The 17,918-nt window shown below is 58.5% G+C and overlaps 2 protein-coding genes and 1 non-coding gene across 5 annotated transcripts; 1 reads left to right on the top strand and 2 right to left on the bottom strand.

Annotated features, from left to right (window-relative positions):
* Positions 1-650: 650 nt before the first annotated feature.
* On the bottom strand, positions 651-14,444 carry PLEKHG2 (pleckstrin homology and RhoGEF domain containing G2). Of its 3 annotated transcripts, none has more exons than XM_061388242.1 (19): positions 10,643-14,444; positions 9,858-9,981; positions 8,812-9,083; positions 8,633-8,733; positions 7,522-7,588; positions 7,353-7,399; positions 6,965-7,115; positions 6,515-6,652; positions 6,135-6,335; positions 5,354-5,446; positions 5,164-5,250; positions 4,539-4,572; positions 4,346-4,447; positions 4,209-4,256; positions 4,091-4,129; positions 3,917-3,933; positions 3,573-3,749; positions 2,534-3,467; positions 651-2,450 (listed from the first exon to the last, which is right to left on the bottom strand). In XM_061388242.1, exons 2-19 carry the CDS (start codon positions 9,958-9,960, stop codon positions 877-879), a joined length of 4,185 nt encoding a protein of 1,394 aa, XP_061244226.1. In that variant the 5' UTR covers positions 9,961-9,981; positions 10,643-14,444; the 3' UTR covers positions 651-876. The 3 variants fall into 3 exon arrangements, with proteins under 3 accessions (XP_061244226.1, XP_061244225.1, XP_061244227.1); XM_061388241.1 differs by having other exon boundaries at positions 10,649-14,444; XM_061388243.1 differs by having other exon boundaries at positions 8,812-9,080; positions 10,649-14,444.
* TRNAI-UAU (transfer RNA isoleucine (anticodon UAU)) lies at positions 11,852-11,944 on the top strand. The gene is given in 2 exon segments: positions 11,852-11,889; positions 11,909-11,944. It is a non-coding gene; the product is annotated as a tRNA-Ile (tRNA).
* Positions 14,445-14,805: 361 nt separating the features above from the next.
* Positions 14,806-17,407, bottom strand: ZFP36 (ZFP36 ring finger protein). The gene is made up of 2 exons (XM_061388258.1): positions 17,301-17,407; positions 14,806-16,445 (listed from the first exon to the last, which is right to left on the bottom strand). Exons 1-2 carry the CDS (start codon positions 17,322-17,324, stop codon positions 15,492-15,494), a joined length of 978 nt encoding a protein of 325 aa, XP_061244242.1. The 5' UTR covers positions 17,325-17,407; the 3' UTR covers positions 14,806-15,491.
* Positions 17,408-17,918: the final 511 nt, after the last annotated feature.

Genomic DNA, 17,918 nt, shown 5'->3' with positions numbered 1-17,918 from the left:
GAGATGGTTAAATGGCTGGTTGGCTTGATGGATTAGGAGATGACTGAATGATGAAATGTATGAATGAATGGACAGCAATGGGAATATGGAGGGACGAATGGATGAATAGAGTTGGCTGGAGAAGGCAGACAGGTGGGGTAATGGATGGTAGATTTATGGAGGAATGGGTGCTAGATGGGGGACTGGGGTAGGATGATGGATGAAAAGGGTGGAGATAGCTGAATAAGGCAAGTCTATGGGTAGGATATGGATTTGAAGACAGATGGACAGAGAGGGAGATGATGGAGACAGCTGGGTGGGTAGAACTGGCTATGAAGATGAGATGACTGGATGACGGTGGGACACATAAATTGAATAAACTGCTAAAGGAAGGGATTTCAAGGGATTTGCTTGGGAAAACCTTTTTTGGGGGTGGGATGGGGGGGACTTCTTAGCTTGGCTTTCCTGGGTAGGCATCAAGCAGTTTATAAACCTTCTGAACTCATACACCCAACTGTAACGGATCCAGTTTTCAGTGATTCTCAGAGGAGTCTGAGATTCCCCAGATTTTCAGAACAACTGATTTGTGCAGTATCAGGCCTTCCTATTCATTGCTGCCTTCTGTCATCCCCACTGCCTCCAGAAGGGGAAAAGATACACAATTCCATATGAGTTAACAAAATATTAATGACACCCCCTTCCCCATCCCTGCTGGGTTAATCCAGGTAAGTAACAAGAACCATTCGCCAAAGATTCCAGGTGTCAGAAAGCTGCGGCAATTTTTAGACTTGTGTTCAGTGTCTGGACTTCCGGGTGAATTCTGAGGGTCTCTGGCATCTGGTTGAAGTCTTTGCTTTTCAAGGAGCCCAATGTCCTGACTCACACTGACATCCTGACTCACATGTGGAAAGGGGCATCGGGGCCCCCCTGGGCTCTGCGGAGACTCACAGATTCTTGGGGGGTTGCCAAGAGAGCAGGATGGTTCAACCTGACCTGGGCCTTGGCTGGCCGTAGCCGCCCACCACCTCCGACGTGGATGTTGACCGTGGTGGCATAGCTGAGCCTCCGGGCTGGGGGCGGTGGGGGTTGGGGCTGGGGTGGCGGTGAAGGTGCCCGTGATGTGGGGGCAGAGGAGGACCAAGGGCCCCAGGAGGCTGGGGGACCCTCTCCTCCAGGCCCCTGTCGCCGAGCCAGGCTCTGGCTGATGTATGAAGCTGCCAGGTATCTTGAAAGGGCAGCCGCATTGGGGCCCAGGAGCTTCCGTGTCGGGGGTGGGGGACTGTGGGGTGGAGTCAAGTCTGAAGACTCTGATCTGGCAGCGTGAGAGACTGAGGGGCCTCCTTGTTTGGCCAAAAGCACGGTGGTCTGGACTGGGGTAGGTAACGGGTCCTGAGTGTCCGTAGGGCCTCCTTGCTCGGGCAAAGGCATGGCAGCTGGAACCTGGTCATTCGTGAGGCCCTTCTGTCCCAACAAAGGTGTCAGCTTCTGAACCTGGAGGTCTGTGAGGCTTTGTTCCTGAAGCCAAGGTGCAGCGGCACGACCCTGGGTGTCTCGGAGGCCTCCCTGCTGGGGCAAAGGCGGGAGAGCTTGGACCTGGGTGTCCGCGTCCGTGAGTCCTGCGGTCTGGGGCAAAGGTTTGGCAGCTGGAACCTGAAAATCTGGGGGGTCCTGGGGCAAGGACAGCGGGGCATTGGCTGGGATCTGACGGTCCAAGTGGCCTCCGTGTACAGGCAAAGGTGAGGTACCCGGAACCTGAATGTCTGGGAGGTCACGCTGCAAGGGCAGTGGGGTATCAGCTGGCATCTGAGGATCCAGGCTGCTTCTGTGTATAAGCAAAGGATCAACGGCTGGCCCACAGGCAGTGGCTGGGGACTGAACATCCCTGGAGGCTCCCGGCTTAGTTACAGGGGTGTCAGTTGGGCTCTGGCTGTCCCAGCAGCCTTCTTGCTTGGGCGCAGGACTGGTGGCTGAAACCATGACATCAGAGGAACTTCCCCGCTTGGCTGAAGCTGGGTTGGTGGGAAGCTGTACGTCCACGTGGCCTCCTTGCTCAAGAGTTGAGGTGCTAGAAGGAACCTGAGTATCCACGTGGTCTCTATGCTCCTGCAAAGGAGTGGCAGCTGGAGCTTGGATTTCCAAGTGGCCTTGATCTGGTGAAATTGTAACAGCTGCAGCCTGGCTGTCTGGGGGGTCTTCCTGCTCCAGCAAAGGTGTGGTGGCTGGAATCTGGGTATTCCAGAGGCTTCCTTGCTCAGGCAGCGGGGTAGCAGCTGGAACCTGGAGGCTCAGATGGTCTTGCTCAGGCAAACTTGAAACATGTAGACCCTGGCTGTCCTGGCAGCCTCCCTGCTTAGTCAAAGGTGTGGCAGCTTGAACCCGGGCAGCAGGGCTAAGGGGGACAGATTCCTGGGCACAGGTTAGAGGAAAGGCCAGCTCACACACCAGCACGTGTCCAAAGGCAGGCAGGGGTCCTGCATGCAAAGACAGATGGGTCGAGTTAGGACAGATCCCCCAGGTGGGGCCACCCCTGCTGACCCACATACCTGGACCTCACCTGGCTCGGCCTGCTCCTGGGACAGGCCAGGTAACAGCTGCGGCTGGGCCAGAGCCCGAGGCCTGCGGCGGGGTGCGTTGGCCGATGCCCGGGTCTCCGCCCGCTGCATGTGCTGGATCCGTTCACTGTAAAGCCGGGCCAACTCTCGCACTCGGGATGCTGACCTCTCCGAAGTCGGGACTCCCGCCTTCCCTCCTCCACTGCCACCGCCCCCACTCAGGTCCGAGTCTTCCAGGATCAGCAGTGGCTCAGGAAAACCCGGCCGGGCCAGCTGCCCCTGCTCCAGGGCCTGCCAGGCGCTCCGGATTTCAGAGCAAGAGCGGAACTCCAGCTCATGTGAGAATCCCTGATCCTGGGTGACATCTGGGGGCTGGAATTCTGGAAATGATCCTCCTTCATCCTCCTCTCGCCCTGCCCTGTCTTCTGAGGAGGGCTCGCCCAGTTTTCCAGAAGTGCTTCCAGGGAAAAGTTCTCTCCGGGTGGCTAGAGTCTCATCCAGCTCCTGTGGGGGTCCCTGGAGCCAGGAGTCACAGGGGAGCTGGGGGGCAGCGCTGGGAAGACTAGGAATGTCGGGGACGCTAGGAATGGCTGGAAGGCAGGGCATTTCAAAAACACTGGAAATGTCAGAGAGGCTGGGGAGGCAGGGCATCTGGGGAATTTCAGAAAGGCTGGGCATTTCAGGGAGGCTGGGTCTGTCGGGGCTTTTGGAAAGGCTGGGAATGTCAGCAATTTCAGCTGCACTGGAACCTTCGAGCCCCTCCAGGACGTGGAGTGGGGAAGGCTCCCGTTCATCCATGTCCAGTTCTTCTTCCTCCTCCTCTTCTGAAGAGTCTCGGCTGGGCAGGCCTTGGAATGTGAGGGTGTCACTGTCGCCTGGCACTTGGGAGTCTCCGGGGAACTTGGGAACATCATGGGGGGGTGGCTGCAGTGGGCCCTGAGGAAGCCAAAAGGTGTCAGGGTGGGTTGGCCCCCTGAATCCCAGGCTGTGCCCACCCAGGCCCGGAGCCCCAAGGACACTGGGAGGGGACGCCTGGCTCACCCCTGGATCCCGGAGGCCTCTTTGGTTCAGGAGCTCCAGGATTTCTTCAGTGATTGAGGGCCCAGAAGGGTCCAGCGTGGGGGGTCCTGTGTCCTCCAGGTCCTCAGGGGGTCCAGAAGTGGGACCTGGTGGCTGAGGCTCCAGGGGCGGGTAGAGCTCCCCCGCACTGCCAGTGTGCTGTGAGGAAGGCAAGGAAGGAGGGCGGGAGTCTGGGGGCCCCAATCCCCTCCCTCAGAGGACAGGGAATCCAGGCCCCATCACCTTCTTCTTCAGACCCGGGACTTGGGAACTCAAGTTCCCTCCCTCAGTAGACCCAGGAGTCCAGGTCCCGGAATGTCTCTCACCTTGAGTCTAGGCTTAGCTGGGGAGGAAGAGATGAGGAAGAGGAAAGAGTGAGATGTAGGAACAAGTGTTATTCCTCATTATTGATGAGTGGCCCCATCACCCCTCCTTCACGACGCCCGGGAGTCCCAGGGAACAGACAGGGGCGCACCAGGCTGGGCTGGGCAGTCACTCACCGTTGTGTGGAAACATGACGTAAAGGTCCTTCAGAGGCTCTAAGGGGAAGACACAGTGATATCAGGGGCCCGCTCCCCAAACCTGACGCCAAGTTCACTTTTAGGGGAGGGTACTCACCAGACTGTCTGCGGCCGCGACGGGTAGCGGTGGGTCCTGGTGATGGAGCTGTGGGGAGAGGTAGAGCTGTTAGGACCCCCCACTCCAGGTTCCTGGGGGAGGGATGAGGGGGAACCTCAGGGTCCCATCTCTTTTACCTGTGTTCCTTCGTCCAGGAGTGAAACTTCTAGCATCTCGAGGTCGGGGAGACCCAACTGGGGGTGTAAGGGGCTCTGGGATAGGCTTGCTTTTAGGAGCACCTACAGGAAGAGATTTGGGGTTAATAATCTACTTTTTCTTTGAAGCGATTCCTGTACCGTCACATCCTCCCAACCCAAGGTCCCGACTCACAGTGCAGGCTGTTTTCAAGGAGGACTTGTTTTGCCTGAAAAAAATAAGCACACGGGTTGAGGGGGCTGGGCCCTGAGAACCAGGCTTGGCCTGATTAAACGGTGCTGCTACCTGTCAGGCGCCTTACATGACTGATACTGACGAATCCTCCCCACAGCCCTGTGAAGTTGGCACTATTATTCCTCCACGTGAGGAAGCTGAAGCCAGAGAGGTTAAGTTACTTGTCCAGAATCACACAGCAGGGATATTGTGGAGCTGGGATTGAAACCCAGATAACCCAACTTTGAATGAAACTATCATACTCTAAGACAGCGCCCCCACCCTCGTCCCTGGCACTCAGGGTCTTTCAATGCTATTGAGTTGGGGGGCCTTCCCAAGTGGCGCAGTGGTAAAAGAATCTTCCTGCCCATGCAGGAGATGCAAAGAGACGCAGGTTCAACCTCTGGGTCGGGAAGATCCCTTAGAGATGGCAGCCCACTCCAGTATTCCTGATTGGGAAATCCCATGGACAGAGGAGCCTGGTGGGCTATAGTTCAGGGCAGTCACAAAGACTTGGACATGACTGAGCGTGCATGCATGGGTCCCCAGCACCCTGAGGACCCCCCAGTGGTGGCAGGAGCTGTACCTTGGCAGGGATGGAGGCGGGGTGGTTCTCAAAGAAGAGGCGCTGGAGACAGTGAATCCACAGCCTCTTCTCTTCTTGGTTCCTGGCCTGAGGGTGGGGGTGGGGTGGGGGTGGAATTGGGAGCCAGTTGTGAGGTCTAGGGACTTGGGGGCAGGAAATCCCTGCCTCCCCAGACCCACCCTGTGCTCACCTGGAGCAGGTGCCTGTGCTTGGGAATGGTCAGATCGGACACCTTGAACCCTAGAGGGTCTCGAGGGTTCTCGCTGACACTCAGGTTGCAGCACTGGGTGAGGGGCAGAGAGAGGCCTCAGACTCATCCATGTACCCCTCAAGTGTATCTGAGCCCCCTCCTCCTAAAAGGTGTCCCCTTTCCAGCTTCCCTGGTGGCTCAGTGTAAAGAATCTTCAGGCCAGTGCAGGAGACCTGGGTTTGATCCCTAATCAGGGAAGATCCCACATGCCACGGAATAGCCCCTGCACCACAACTATTAAGCCTGGGCTCTAGAGCCTGCAAGCCGCAACTACTGAAGCCCCTGTACCCCAGAGCCTGTGCTCCACAACAAGAAAAGCCACCACACCGCGACTAGACAAAAGCTCTCACAGTAATCAAGACCCAGCGCGTCCATAAGTAAATAAAAGATGTCCCCTCCCCCCATCAACCCTCCCCACCAGGCTGGGCTCAGCTCCCCCTCACCAGTCCTCCCACTCTCATCTGGATCAAGAAGACGCGACTGCAGAGTAGTGTAGATGCTTGCCTGGGGGGCAAATCCAGGTCCTCCCCTTCTAGGTCCACATCACCTCTGCATACCTCTGACCCCCTACCCCGCTCCTCGACTCAAGGAAACGTGGTCCTTTTAAGCAAGTTGCCCACCCATGTATACCCTGCCCCTAGCCACGTCTTTGGCTCTACAGCTCTGTATAGGATACATCTGGCAGGTAATATTCTGGCCCTGCCCCCATCCCTGAACTCACAAAGATGTGGCCCTTGTAGGTGTATTCCGGTCCCCGGCGCTTGGCCACGAGCAGCATCCGTGAGAACAGAAAGAGCAGCCGTTCACCCCCTCGAAGTCGGGGGCCGCTCCCTCCACCACCTCGGAATGCGCCCTCCAGCACTAGCTCCCCAAAAGCGCTGAGGTCCGGACCGGTCCAGCCGCCCAGCCGCCGCTGCACCTCCTGCCGGGACCCCAGGAACACACCGGCGGGCGGTGCACGCAAATCAAGACAGGGTGGTTAGCAAGCAGACCGTGCTGTCCCAGTCCACCCTCCAAGGCTCTGACCAACCCCCGACCGGAGGCCCTCATGTCCACACTGCCCCCCACCCATGGTGGGTCCCAGCCCTCCCCCAGGGTCACCTGGAGGCGCGCAGCATGCTCCTGTTTGCGTTTCATGTCATTGATATACCAGGCGACCGCTGTCATGGACACAATAGCCTCCTCCACCATCTCGCGGCCCCCGGCATCTGGGCCCTCCGCCCAGTGCTTGCCCAGCTCCTGGAAGGCAGGTGCCCAGGGAGAGGAAGACGAACAGAGGAAGGGTGAGAGAGAGAAAGGCAGGGGCAGAGATGGAGGGCCAGAGACGGAGAGAGAGAAGCAAGCAAAGACAGGAACTGAAGTCAGCTGGAGCCAGCCCCTACTGCTAACAAGACACTGCCCCAGCGCTGGCCCAGTTTCTAGGGACCAGAGGCCTCCCCGGTCCTGGCTGGCCCAGCTTTTCCAGGGTCCGCACTCCAGATGCACCACCAGGTGGCCAATGGACAGGACCTCGTCCCTCCCCAGGCAGCCCCCCGGGGGCCCACAGCTGACCTGCAGCAGCAGATGGTACTTGAGGATGCGCTGGACAGGCTTCAGCAGGAAGCTCTGCAGGGGCAGCGAGTGATGGAGCTGGGCCTGGCGCTCTTGCAGCCACATGGCTGCTGGCGGGGACAGTGACAGCTCCCGGAGTAGGGCCAGGGAGCTGGGGACACAGCACAGGTCAGGGGGATGGGCAGCTACAGCGGGCCAGGCTGGGAGGGGTCAGGGAGTGACCAGGGTTTGGGAACTCTCAGGGGCTGGTTGGGGTTAGGGAGAAGGCGGACATGGTCGTGGTCTGGCCGGGTTGGGACCTGACTGGGTTGGGGTAGGGGGAGCTCAGCTAGCGCACATCAACTTGTGGGGCCCAGCCTGGGCCCAGCAGGTGCTTCTCAGCCCTCACCTCGGGTAGTTCATGCAGTACAACGTGTAGATGTCAAAATCCTCACTCTGTGGGCAACAAGGGGGTCAGGGAGACGTCAGTGCCTGACTCCTCAGGACCCCTCCCTCCAAGCCTAGCCCAGGCCTGCTCCCCTCCCACCCCAACCCCCTTACTCAGGCCCTCGCCTCACCCTCTGCACGAAGCACTCGGCGATGCCCCCGGCGCTGCTGCTGCCCTCCAGGTCTTCCAGGAGCTCCCTGGGGAGGGGCAGAGAGAAAGGGTGAAGGACCACCCTGCCCCCACACCGCCACCCTGTGAGGACACCAGGAGGCTGGGCCTTGGTGAGCTGCCAGGATGGGATGTCACGTCCACAGGAAGGGTCCTCTGATCACGACGTGGGAGGTCGCACCCTGCTCAGACGCTGTCCTTGGGCAGCATCACGTTCCTCAGCCTGAGATCTTGTCACAGGCAGCATGAGCCTTGGGGACTTCATGGGGCACAGCCCGGGAGAGGGGTGTCAGGACCCTTAGAGCTGTGATAATCTTAAGATCCTGTTGTGACCCTGACAACTTGTTGTGACTCACAAACCTCCCCAAGAACTTTATGTGTAATTAGGGAATTCCCTGGTGGTCCAGTGGTTAGAACTAGGTGCCTTCACTGCTGGGTCCAGGTTTAGTCCCTGGTTGGAGAACTAAGATCCCGAAATCCAAGCGGTGAGGCCAAAAAAAAAAGTGTAATTAAGCGTCATCAGAGGATGAGACGGCTGGATGGCATCACCGACTCGGTGGATATGAGTTTGAGCAAGCTCCGGGAGACGGTGAAGCACAGGAAAGCCTGGTGTGCTGCAGTTCGTGGGGCTGCAAATAGTCGGACACGATGGAGCGACTGAACAACAACAAAAGTGTCATCAAGACACGTAGGTGTCACGCTCTCCTTGAACTCTAGCACCCTCCTCACTGGGGGGGCCAACCATCCCGGTTTGTCTGGACTGCGGGGTTTCCCAGGACAAGTCACACAAATGCTCACACTGTCATGATCCTCAAGCCCCAGAGGAGTCTGATTCACTGCGATCCATGACCTGACATGGCGCTAGCCCCATCTCATTGCCTGGATCCATCCTGATATTTGGACCTCATCTGGGTCCTCATTCCCCATGGTGATCCCTACCCAATATCATAAGACCCTGTGTTCCAGTCTGGACAGGGCACTGTTGGGCGCAAAGGTTTGGGTTAGAACACAGCCTGTCTCCCTGAGCTCCCTAGCCCACCCCACCCCCCCCGCCCACCCAACCCGTCCCTGACCTGCTGAACTCGTAGATGTCCTCAATGTTGGCAAACAGCGTGCCCACCTGCTCCGCACTCAGCCCCAGGACCCCACCATCCAGCAGAGGGCCCAGATAGTCCTGTGGGGATGACTGGGGTTATGAGGGTGGAGGGGCTGGCCCAGGTTCCCACGGCACTGGGGTGCCCACCCGCCTCACCTCCACGATGCTTCGGAGGTCCCGGACGTAGGCCCGCTCTGTCTCCACGATCTCACGGGCCACACGCTCCAGCCTCGAGGGTTTCGCAGAACCCGGGGTCCCCACGGGCGACAGATGCAGGCGGATGGGGGGCCCTGGAAGGGGCTCTGGCCTCGAGGCTGAGCAGGCTGGGGTGGGGCCCGGAGCCGGGTCTCCCTCAGAGCCCACAGTGCTCAAGGATGTGGAGCTCCCAGAACCTCGGGGGGAGGTCATGGCGGGGGTGGCAGGGGCTGCTGGGGTTGTGGAACAAGCCATCAGAGGGGCTCCCCAACTGAGTAAGTGTGCTCAGCCCCCACACTCTCCCACCCCTGATCAACATCTCTCCCAGTGCTCCCCTCTCCTCTAATCAGCCCTGTCCTCTCCAGGCAGGGTCCTCTCTGAACTGCTGGCCCCCATTCCTTGAATCCACCTCCATGTGTCATCCTGGGAGAACTTTATTATTTAGCCTGACTCTTTTACTCTCACAAGGATAATCCCATTCCTGCCCTCAGGGTAAAGTCCAAACTCCTGAGATCCAAAGGGCCCTCCGCAAGGTGGCCATCAGAGACATTTCCAGTGTGTTCTTTTCCCAAGACACACCACTTCTTACCCTTCGGGCTCCAGGCACACTCAGCTTCTCTGGGTTACTCAAATAAGCAGTCTCTTCTCACCTCTGTGCCTCTGCGCAGAATACTCTTCCTGGCCTCTCTCAGTTCACCCCGCCTCATCTTTCAATTCTCAGTTTAGATATCCCTCTCCTTCAGGAAGCCTCCCTTGATCTCCCAGACAGGGTCCCCATGGCCCTCTGAGCTTTCCCCATCCCAGCCAGCCCTGACCACTGTGTGCTGGGCTTCCCTCAGGGCCTCAGGATGAGTCCCTCTCCCTACCGGACCTGGAGCTCTGGGCAGGAGGGCCGGGGTTGTCTTGGTCAGCCTGTGTTGCCTGCACTGGGTCAGCCTGGGAGGCTGCAGGGTCTTGAATGAAAGAATGAATGCCCAGCAGTCTCCACCCCTCCCTCGCCCGCTCACCTGTCCGAGTGTCACACACAGCCGCACAGTCACACACTTCACCTCTGTGGCCGAGGCTAGGGCTGGGTTTGGACAGGCCCAGTCCACGGGCTCCCTCGGGCATGGCTGAGTGGCTCAGCGGCTTCTGCAGAAAGACCCCCTTCTGGGATACCAGGACCCCATAGACTTTCCTGCCGCCACACCGCCCCCACCCCCGACTCACAGACTGGGGGCTGAGAATTAGGAGGATGGTCTGAATCCAGGGAGGGGGCCCTGGGAGTAACTAATGCGGGAGACAGTCGCAAAGTGATCGAAAGAGGGGAGTAAGGAGAGATAACACAGAAAAAAACGGAAAGGGTGAAACAAAGAAGAGTAAAGCGAACAAGAATCGCCCAAGCTGTGAGTCTGGTGTGTCTGGGGCCGGAGGCTCAGGGATCCTGGGAACGTTTGGGCTCCGGTTGGAGCCGAGGGCGAGGGGCAGGGCTGGGAAAAAGCCGTGGGCGGGAGGCCGCGGGGTCCCAGGGGAGGGCGGAGGAGGCTGGGGGACCGGATGCCAGGGTCCTGCAGACGGCTTCCTCCCCCACGGAGGGCTGCGAGTCGGGGCGCTGGCCCTGAGTCCTCGACCCCTTTCAGTCAAGTCCCTCCGAGATCCGCTCACTGTCCCAACCACCGCAGCGCCTCCCCACAGCCTTCTAGCCCCCAACTCCCCGCCGGCGCCTCAGCTCGCCCCCCGCCGGCACGCCCCCTCATTGTTCAGCGGCTGCGGCGCCGCCCCCTCCCCCAGCCCTTCGGGGCCCCTCGCCTACCCTCACCTCCCCGGGAGTCTCCAGCCCCGAACCGAGGCAGCCCGGTTCCTATTTGACCCTAGCACGGTCCCCGGGGAGGCGCAGAGCCGGCACTCTCGGGTCTCTGCAAGTCAGGGGTGTGAACTTCGGGCTCTCCGGCTCCAGGAACCAGAATCCGGGGTCTCTCGGAAAACCGGGCGCAGTGGTCCAGATTTCTTTCGTCCTCTAAACGGAAGATGCTGGGAGCCTCGACGCTCGAGTCTCAGATGGGGGTACTGGGAACCCAAATTCCTGAGTCTTCTAGACAGGGTCGTGGGGTGGGGGGAGGGCTGGATTCCTGAGTTCCCTAACTCTAAGAGCAGGGGTTAAACTACTTCCAGACGGGAGCGCAGAAGAGTCCCAAATTCCAGGGTCCTCTTTTAGTGGGCGCTTCAGCCCCCAACGGGCTAGATGGGGCTCTAGGAGTCCGTATCCCAAGTTCCTCCAGTCCCGGGAGTCTTGGGCTCAGCTTTCTGGGAAAAACTCTGGAGGGACTCTCCGGTCTGAGATCCTAAGTTCTTCGAAACCGGTTGCAGGAAGCTCGGCCTCCAGGGTCGCGCGGGGCTGATGTCCCGGACTCCTGGCTCCTCCTCCAGGAGGGGGCGCTGGGCACCTGGATATCTGGGGTCCTCTAGCCTGCCTGGACGCTGGGGCCTGGGCTTCGGGGTCTCTCAGGACGCGGTGCAGAATTTCGGACGGCTGGAGTCTGCAACTGTGGACCCCTCAGGCTTCGGGATGGATGGCACCAGGATCTGGCGGCGGCGGCGGCGCCACATCTGTGGCTGGAGAGTCCGGTCCCAACGGTGGGGTGGGGGGCGGTCGCCTGGGGCTTCCCCTCCCCCCCCCCCCCCCCGCCCGGGCTCATATCCTGTTCCCGCCCGCAGGGGGGAGGGGCCGCCTTCCGGCCGGCCAGCCCGCAAAGGGTTAAGACCTCTCTTCTCTGGATTCTGAATATTGATGAGAAGGCGGTCCCGGACAGGCTACACCCCCACATAGCAAAAGCTTCGCAGACTTTTCCCTTTTACAGCAAGAGCCCTCCCGGCGTGAGAAGCCGGAACTGGTAACACACTTTCTCCTATCGGCCAATCCAAAGATTCCTATTTGTATATGCAAAGTAGAGGCGGAGCTAGCCTCCAAGGTCACGTGGCCAGGAATGACTGAAGGACTTCACGGCACAGGGGTGCGGCCGAAGCTCCAGTGGCGCAATCGGTTAGCGCGCGGTACTTATAGGGCAGTGCGAGCGGAGCGATGCCGAGGTTGTGAGTTCGATCCTCACCTGGAGCAGTTTTTAATTCTTCTCTTACCGGTTTATAGATTTGTTCTTATTTATCAACCGAAACATATACGTCACTTAAAAGAATAAACATTTCGATCGTCGGAATTTTTAAGCTGGAAAGAATCCTGGGACTCTGGCTACGATCGGTTAGGGAGTGTTTTCTATTGTGGGGAGGTACAGTTTTCCTCTTCGTCACCAGGGGGTGGTGTTGCCTCTTAGATGTCTGGAAATTTGAGTCGGTCTAAATCTCAGTTTAAGAATTTTGTAGATGTGTCAGGCAGTGTCAGGTCCTCAGCAAACTATGTAAATGACACTGTCTCTTTGTCCATCTTTTTCTATCTTGGATTTTCTTCTTCCAGTTTTATTGCGATATATATAATCGCTGTTAGTTCAAGGTGAACAAAATAATTTTAGATACATGTAAATTGTGAAATAATTACAATGTTTAACATCAATTACCTCATAGTTACTATCGCGCGCGCGCGCGTGTGTGTGTGTGTGTGTGTGTGTTGGAGTTCTCTCTCCTCGTTTCTGAATCGATTATTTTTTTCAACAAGTTCTGAAGCTTGTGACCACTATGTGACTGGTTCCTGTTTGGGGTTTAGATGTGAGTGATACAGCAGTGACCAAGACAAAGTCCCTGCCTCTGAGGATTTGACACTCAAATGTGAAGGGTTGGGGGGGCGGCTGATTGCTATAAATATAAGATTTAAGTAATTTTATATGTTAGGTGGTGATAATAAACATCATGGGAAAAGTAGAGCAAGGTAGGAAGGGGGTTGCAATAATAGTAGTCAGGGACCATCTCTGAGAAAACATTTGAGCAGAGACCTGAAGAAGGGGAGCGAGCTGTTGGGATACTTCGGGGAGTACAACAGAAACAGCCAGTGCAAAGGCCCTGTGGCTGAGGTGCACCGACAAAAGCCATAATGACTAGAGCAAGAGTGACCGAAGATGAGAGCCAGGCTGTGTAGGCGTTGAGGACTTAGGACTTTGGCATTAATGTGTTCTGACTGAGGTGTCATGATAGTTTCCCTTTGGTTGTTTAGTGGGGGAGTGGGGAAGAGACTGAAGGTAAGGGCAGGTGGGGCCAGAGAGGAGTCAGGAGGGGGGGCTGTAACATCTCTTTAGAAAGTGAATCAGACAGGGTTGCTGTTGGTTTGGATTGTGGGTTTGAGGGGGAAAAAGTCAAGAGGACCGGCTCTCTGCACTGGTAGCTGGTGGCAGGTGCTGTTTTCTCAAATAAGGGTTTATTTGTTTCCAAGGGGCAGAGTATCTGTTTTTTTGCAAAGGGAAGAACCCTTTGTGTTACTTCTTGTTCTTTTAGTGTCTGCATGTATCTGCGTAGCTTGCGGTTCCTCTCCAACATTTCTGGGTTTCTGTCTCTCTCTTTCCCCAGCCCTTTCCCAAAACGGAGCCCGGGGACGGGAGGGCTTCGTGGGAGAGGAGATCAAAGGTTAAGGCCCACCAGTGGGCTAAGGGAGAGGGCCAAGGAGTGAGAGGTCAAGGAGGCATGAGGATGGGAGGGGAAGAGATGAGCACTCTAGGAGGGAATGGGGTCGGGCAGAAATAGGGCGAGGAGAAGATGGAACCAAGGGGAAGAAGAGTGTGGGCAGGGAGAGCAGAGTGGAAAGGAAAGGGAGCGAGAAAGGGGAGGGAACTGGAAGTGAAGAGAACAGGGGACAGAGGACGGAGGATGGGGGGAAAGAAGGAAAGGAAAGTAAAAAGAGGAAAGGGCGAGAAGTGCTGGGGGGAGGGGAAGAACTGGAGAGGGTGGGGAAGTAGGGGAGGGGAAGGGTGGCGCAGGAGGGTCTGGCGACGAGGAACTGAAAGGGAGGAGGAGGGGTGAGTTGGGGAGAGGAGAGGGAAGATGGGGTAGAGGGAAAGCAGGGGCAAGGAGGGAAACAGGGGTCGAAGCGGGAGGAGGCCGCGGCGGAAAGGGGCGGGGCGCAGGCGCTGACGCTAGGCAGCTTCCGGGCTCGGTGCGCCGGGCTCCTCCGCCCCAGGGTGGTTCCCGCCGCCTCTTGCCTTGTATGGTCCGAGGACGCGGCCCTCCCGGGAGCCCCGCCCCGACCGAAACCCACCCTCCCTGGCCTCGCGATCGCCGACTCCCACCCAGCCTGGGGCGAGAGACCGCGAGTTTCCACCGCTCAGAAGCCGAGATTCCGCAATCCCGAGCCTCTCGAATCCCGACAGGCCAAGATTTTGGTATTCGAGATTCAAGGGGCCCGGAAACCCAGAATCTACAGTTCTGCGATTCTTAAACGTTCTAGTGTTAGGTCTCCCGAAGACCAAGTCTGAGATTCCACAGTGTTGAGATTCTAGAATCCTGAGGCTTTCAAGATGCCTCCCCCAAGATTCCGAAAACCTGCGTATCCCAACACTTTCCGGTCCTGGAAGGCCCGGCGGTGGGACCCCAGGACGCCCCGGCTTCCGGGGCGAACCCTCCCCCACCCGCCGCGCCGGCCGCCTGCCTTCGCCCGCCCTGGGCTCAAGCCCCAGCACATTCCGTCCTCCCCACTCCGCCCCGCCCTCCCCCCTCGGCCCCGTGGGGACAGAAACATCTCGTCCCCGCCCGCGCCCTGCCGAGAGCTGGGTCGAGGAGTCCGGCAGGACAGGAGTTTCAGCGCACCCCACGCCCCGGGAACTGGCTCTCCCGGCTCCTCTCGGGTGATCTCACCTGGCCCCGCCCTCTCAGGTGAACTGCTGGGCCCGGTGACGTCACTTCCTGCCAGGTAAGTGCCGCAAGCGCCTTGTCTTTGGGTAGATTTGGAGGAGCTACCCGAGGCTGATTCCACACCGTTTCTAAAAAAGTCCACACCGTCCACCCCTCCAATCTCACTGCCTCAAGACCGCACAACAGCCGGGATTCCAATTTACACACAGATTTCTTTTATTTAAAAATTCCAAAAAACCACAAAAATAAATTTTTAACAATATATATTACTTAATATATTATAGTGTATACTTATAACAATAATTATTCCGTCGTTTCCAATATTACAAAAAGAGGAAGAAAAATACAAGGGAAGCAGACGACCCAATATATATAAATACTATAAAATCTATTAGAATAAATAAAGTCGTCATAAATAAGGGGCCCAAAGGCGGGGGTGGGAGAGCCGGGCGTTGGCAATGGCTTTGGCTACTTGCTTTTGGAGGGAAGTTTGAGCACCAGGATTCCCTTTCAGGTGAGGCTCCAATCACCAGACACTGGAGCCTCAGGATCTAGGAAGAACTGGAAGGGGGCATTGGGGGCTTAATATTCACAGCATTGGGCAGGGGTGAAGTTTGAGAAGAGGCTTACTACCTCCCTCAAACTTGCTACATTTTTTTTAAAGACCCCATAAAACACTCCTTCCCGAACAGCCTGCACGCTGAGGACCTGCCCCAGCGCGGGGGTCAGGGGAGTGAGTTAATGCACTTTGGAAGGTGGGGAGAAATACATGATTACGAGTCCCTCAGTTCCCTACAGCCCCGGGACCCCTTGTGGAACCCACGCACGAGAAATGGCCCCCCTTAAGATCCAGCTGATCTGTACTAGGCAGGCATTTGTCACTCCGAAACGGAGATACGATTGAAGATGGGAAGTCGCCGGGGGGCGGCAGGTGGCTGAGGTGGCCCAAAAACCCCAGCCTCAAAGACAGGTGAGTCGGATCCCCCCAGGCTGCTGCCGCTGCTGGCATATTCGTCGGGATCAGATCCCAGGGAGTGTGCAGAAGGGCTCCGAGCTAGGCCACCCACAGGCCCCCAGACGCTGTTGGGGGTGGCCCTTCGGCAGGAAGGGCAACAGGCTGGGGTGGGGTCCCTTCGGGACACAGGTGTCCCTGGGGCAGCAGAGAAAGCAGAGGGTGAAAGTAGAAGGTCCCCGGGTGGCGGTGGTGGGGAGCTGGAGGGCGAGAAGGACCATGAGGACACGGAAGGGCCTGCTAGGCTTGCTGGTGGTGGCGAGGTTCGGCGGCCGGAGGGCAGCCCTGAGAAGCTGATGCTCTGGCGCAGCACATGGGGATGGCCGGGGGCAGCCAGGTCCTCGCTGGGGTTGTGGATGAAGTGGCAGCGCGAGCCGTAGGGGCAGCGACCCTGGAGGTAGAACTTGTGGCAGAGCTCCGTCTTATACTTGGGGTGGCGACTGGCCTGGCGCAGCTCACCCAGGCCATGGGCAAACTGGCACTTGGCCCCATAGCGGCAGCGCCCGCTTTCTGAGAAGGTCCGACATAGCTCAGTCTTGTAGCGGGATGAGGTGGTGGGAGTGGCGGTAGGCGAGGTGGGTAAGGGCGACAGCTCCGAGCTGGGTCGAGGAGCCAGGGGCGCAAAGCCTGGGGGTGGGGGCACCCAGCCGCAGCTGCGACCCTCCACCAGGCTGGTGGAGCGGCCAGGCAGGCGGGCAGCGACCTCAGGCAGGCTGGAGTCGGATGAGCTGAGGCTCCAGGGTCCCGAGGAAGCCCAGCTGGTGCTGGACTCAGTCTCTCCGAGGTCGGATGGCAGTTCAGGGCTCAGCGACAGGAGGCTCTGTGGAAACAACGATCGGTTAAGACACCGAAAATACAGGGTGACGCCCCGCCCCAGCTGCAGGGCAACTAAGGGCTTGCCAGTCCGGTTTGTGGGCTCCCGGCCTCAGCCCCACCCGCCCTAAGGAAAAAAAACAACAACTCGGGTTCCGGATCTCAAGGATCCCGATTTGGAGGTTTATTCGCGACTTAAGTTTATCCCGAGGGACCCAGGAATCTCGGCTCTCCCGGCTGGATCAGAGGGGCCCTAAAGTCAGGACAGACCGCTGTCCTCCAATTTTTTAAGCCTCTTGGGCCTCTCGGGATCTGACCCCGCTCATCGGTTTCTCCAATTTCACAAGTGGAACAGCGGGCAAAATTAAGCCAGGAGTCCGGATCTCTTCGGGTTTAGAGTTCCAAGATCCTCTGGGGCAGGGAGCGAAGAGACAGAAGTCGGATCCCGCTCACCCGGAGACTCCAGCCCAAGAAACGCCTCCGCGCAAAACCGCGCCCTCAGCAACTACTCGGGTAAGCCAGGTGTGGGGGCCATTTCCGCCTCCAGACAGCCCCGATCTGAGAAAAGTTCTCCAGCTTTCCATCTCCGAGGGCCACCCCACTCGTGTTGGGGCCGAGACCACAAAGCCACAGGCTCCATTTTCATCCCCAGAGGATCACACTGATCTGATACGGGAGGCAGGAACCCCGGGCCGGTGTGAAGCGCTACAGAGTTCCAGTTTGAGAAGGGAAACCGGTGGCGGGGGTGGGGAGGGGGGGGCGGGTCCGGGGCGGGAATTTGTTTGCGGCCTTAGAAAGCCCTGGTTTGAGAAGGGAGTCAGGTGTTGCGGACGTCGGGGTGCCGATCAGTTGGGGGGCTCACCTTGTAGATGGCGGCGAGATCCATGGCGGCGCAGATGGCCGAAGGATGTGGAGCCGGCAGAAAGTGGGAGCGCTGAAGTCACGCTGCGGCGGAGTGGAAGAGCCGCCACTTTTATTTGACCAGGGAGGGGGCGGGGCCAAGGGGAGTTGGCCCGGGAGGGCGGGGCCAGGAGGGGCGCTTCCCGGACGCGCGCCCCTAGCGCAGCAGGGCCGGCCCGGGTTCGGAGCCCTTCCGCCTGGACCCCGGCCCGAATTCGCCTGAGCGGGGCCCGCGGGCGGTCGCGACCTCGCGGGGAGTGCGTGGGGTTGGGGGTGGGGGTGTCGGCCCAGTCTTCAAGGCTGGAGACTGAGGCGCGGAGAAGGGAACTGGGACAGAGGTGGGGGCAGGGCTCCCGGGGGAATTGACAAGGGCAGAGGCGGAGAGGGCGTGCGCGCGCGACACTGACCGACAGGGGAGGGGAGAGGCGAACCGAGAGCAAGAGAGAAATGGAGGGACGCAAAGAGAAAAACATGGGAACACACACACACGGGGGGAGCTACGCACACAGGGAGACATGCACCGAGGAGGAGAGACAGGGTGAGAAGAGGAGGGGAGGTGGGAAGGCAGAACTTGAAAAGA

The sequence above is a fragment of the Bos javanicus genome, chromosome 18 (assembly GCF_032452875.1).
Source record: "Bos javanicus breed banteng chromosome 18, ARS-OSU_banteng_1.0, whole genome shotgun sequence".
In the NCBI taxonomy this organism is placed as follows: Eukaryota; Metazoa; Chordata; class Mammalia; order Artiodactyla; family Bovidae; genus Bos; species Bos javanicus.
The sequence above is the reverse complement of the archived record's forward strand: the minus strand, read 5'-3'. Positions and strand labels throughout refer to the sequence as shown.

Excerpts from the sequence above, each read along its gene's own strand:
- PLEKHG2 (XM_061388242.1), bottom strand. The coding sequence starts at position 9,960 with ATGCCCGAGGGAGCCCGTGGACTGGGCCTGTCCAAACCCAGCCCTAGC. Across the intron at positions 9,084-9,857 it reads TGTGTGTGACACTCGGACAG|CAGCCCCTGCCACCCCCGCC; the intron begins GTGAGCGGGCGA and ends CCACAACCCCAG. Across the intron at positions 4,130-4,208 it reads TCGCGGCCGCAGACAGTCTG|AGCCTCTGAAGGACCTTTAC; the intron begins GTGAGTACCCTC and ends TCTTCCCCTTAG.
- ZFP36 (XM_061388258.1), bottom strand. The coding sequence starts at position 17,324 with ATGGATCTCGCCGCCATCTACAAG. Across the intron at positions 16,446-17,300 it reads ATCTCGCCGCCATCTACAAG|AGCCTCCTGTCGCTGAGCCC; the intron begins GTGAGCCCCCCA and ends TTGTTTCCACAG.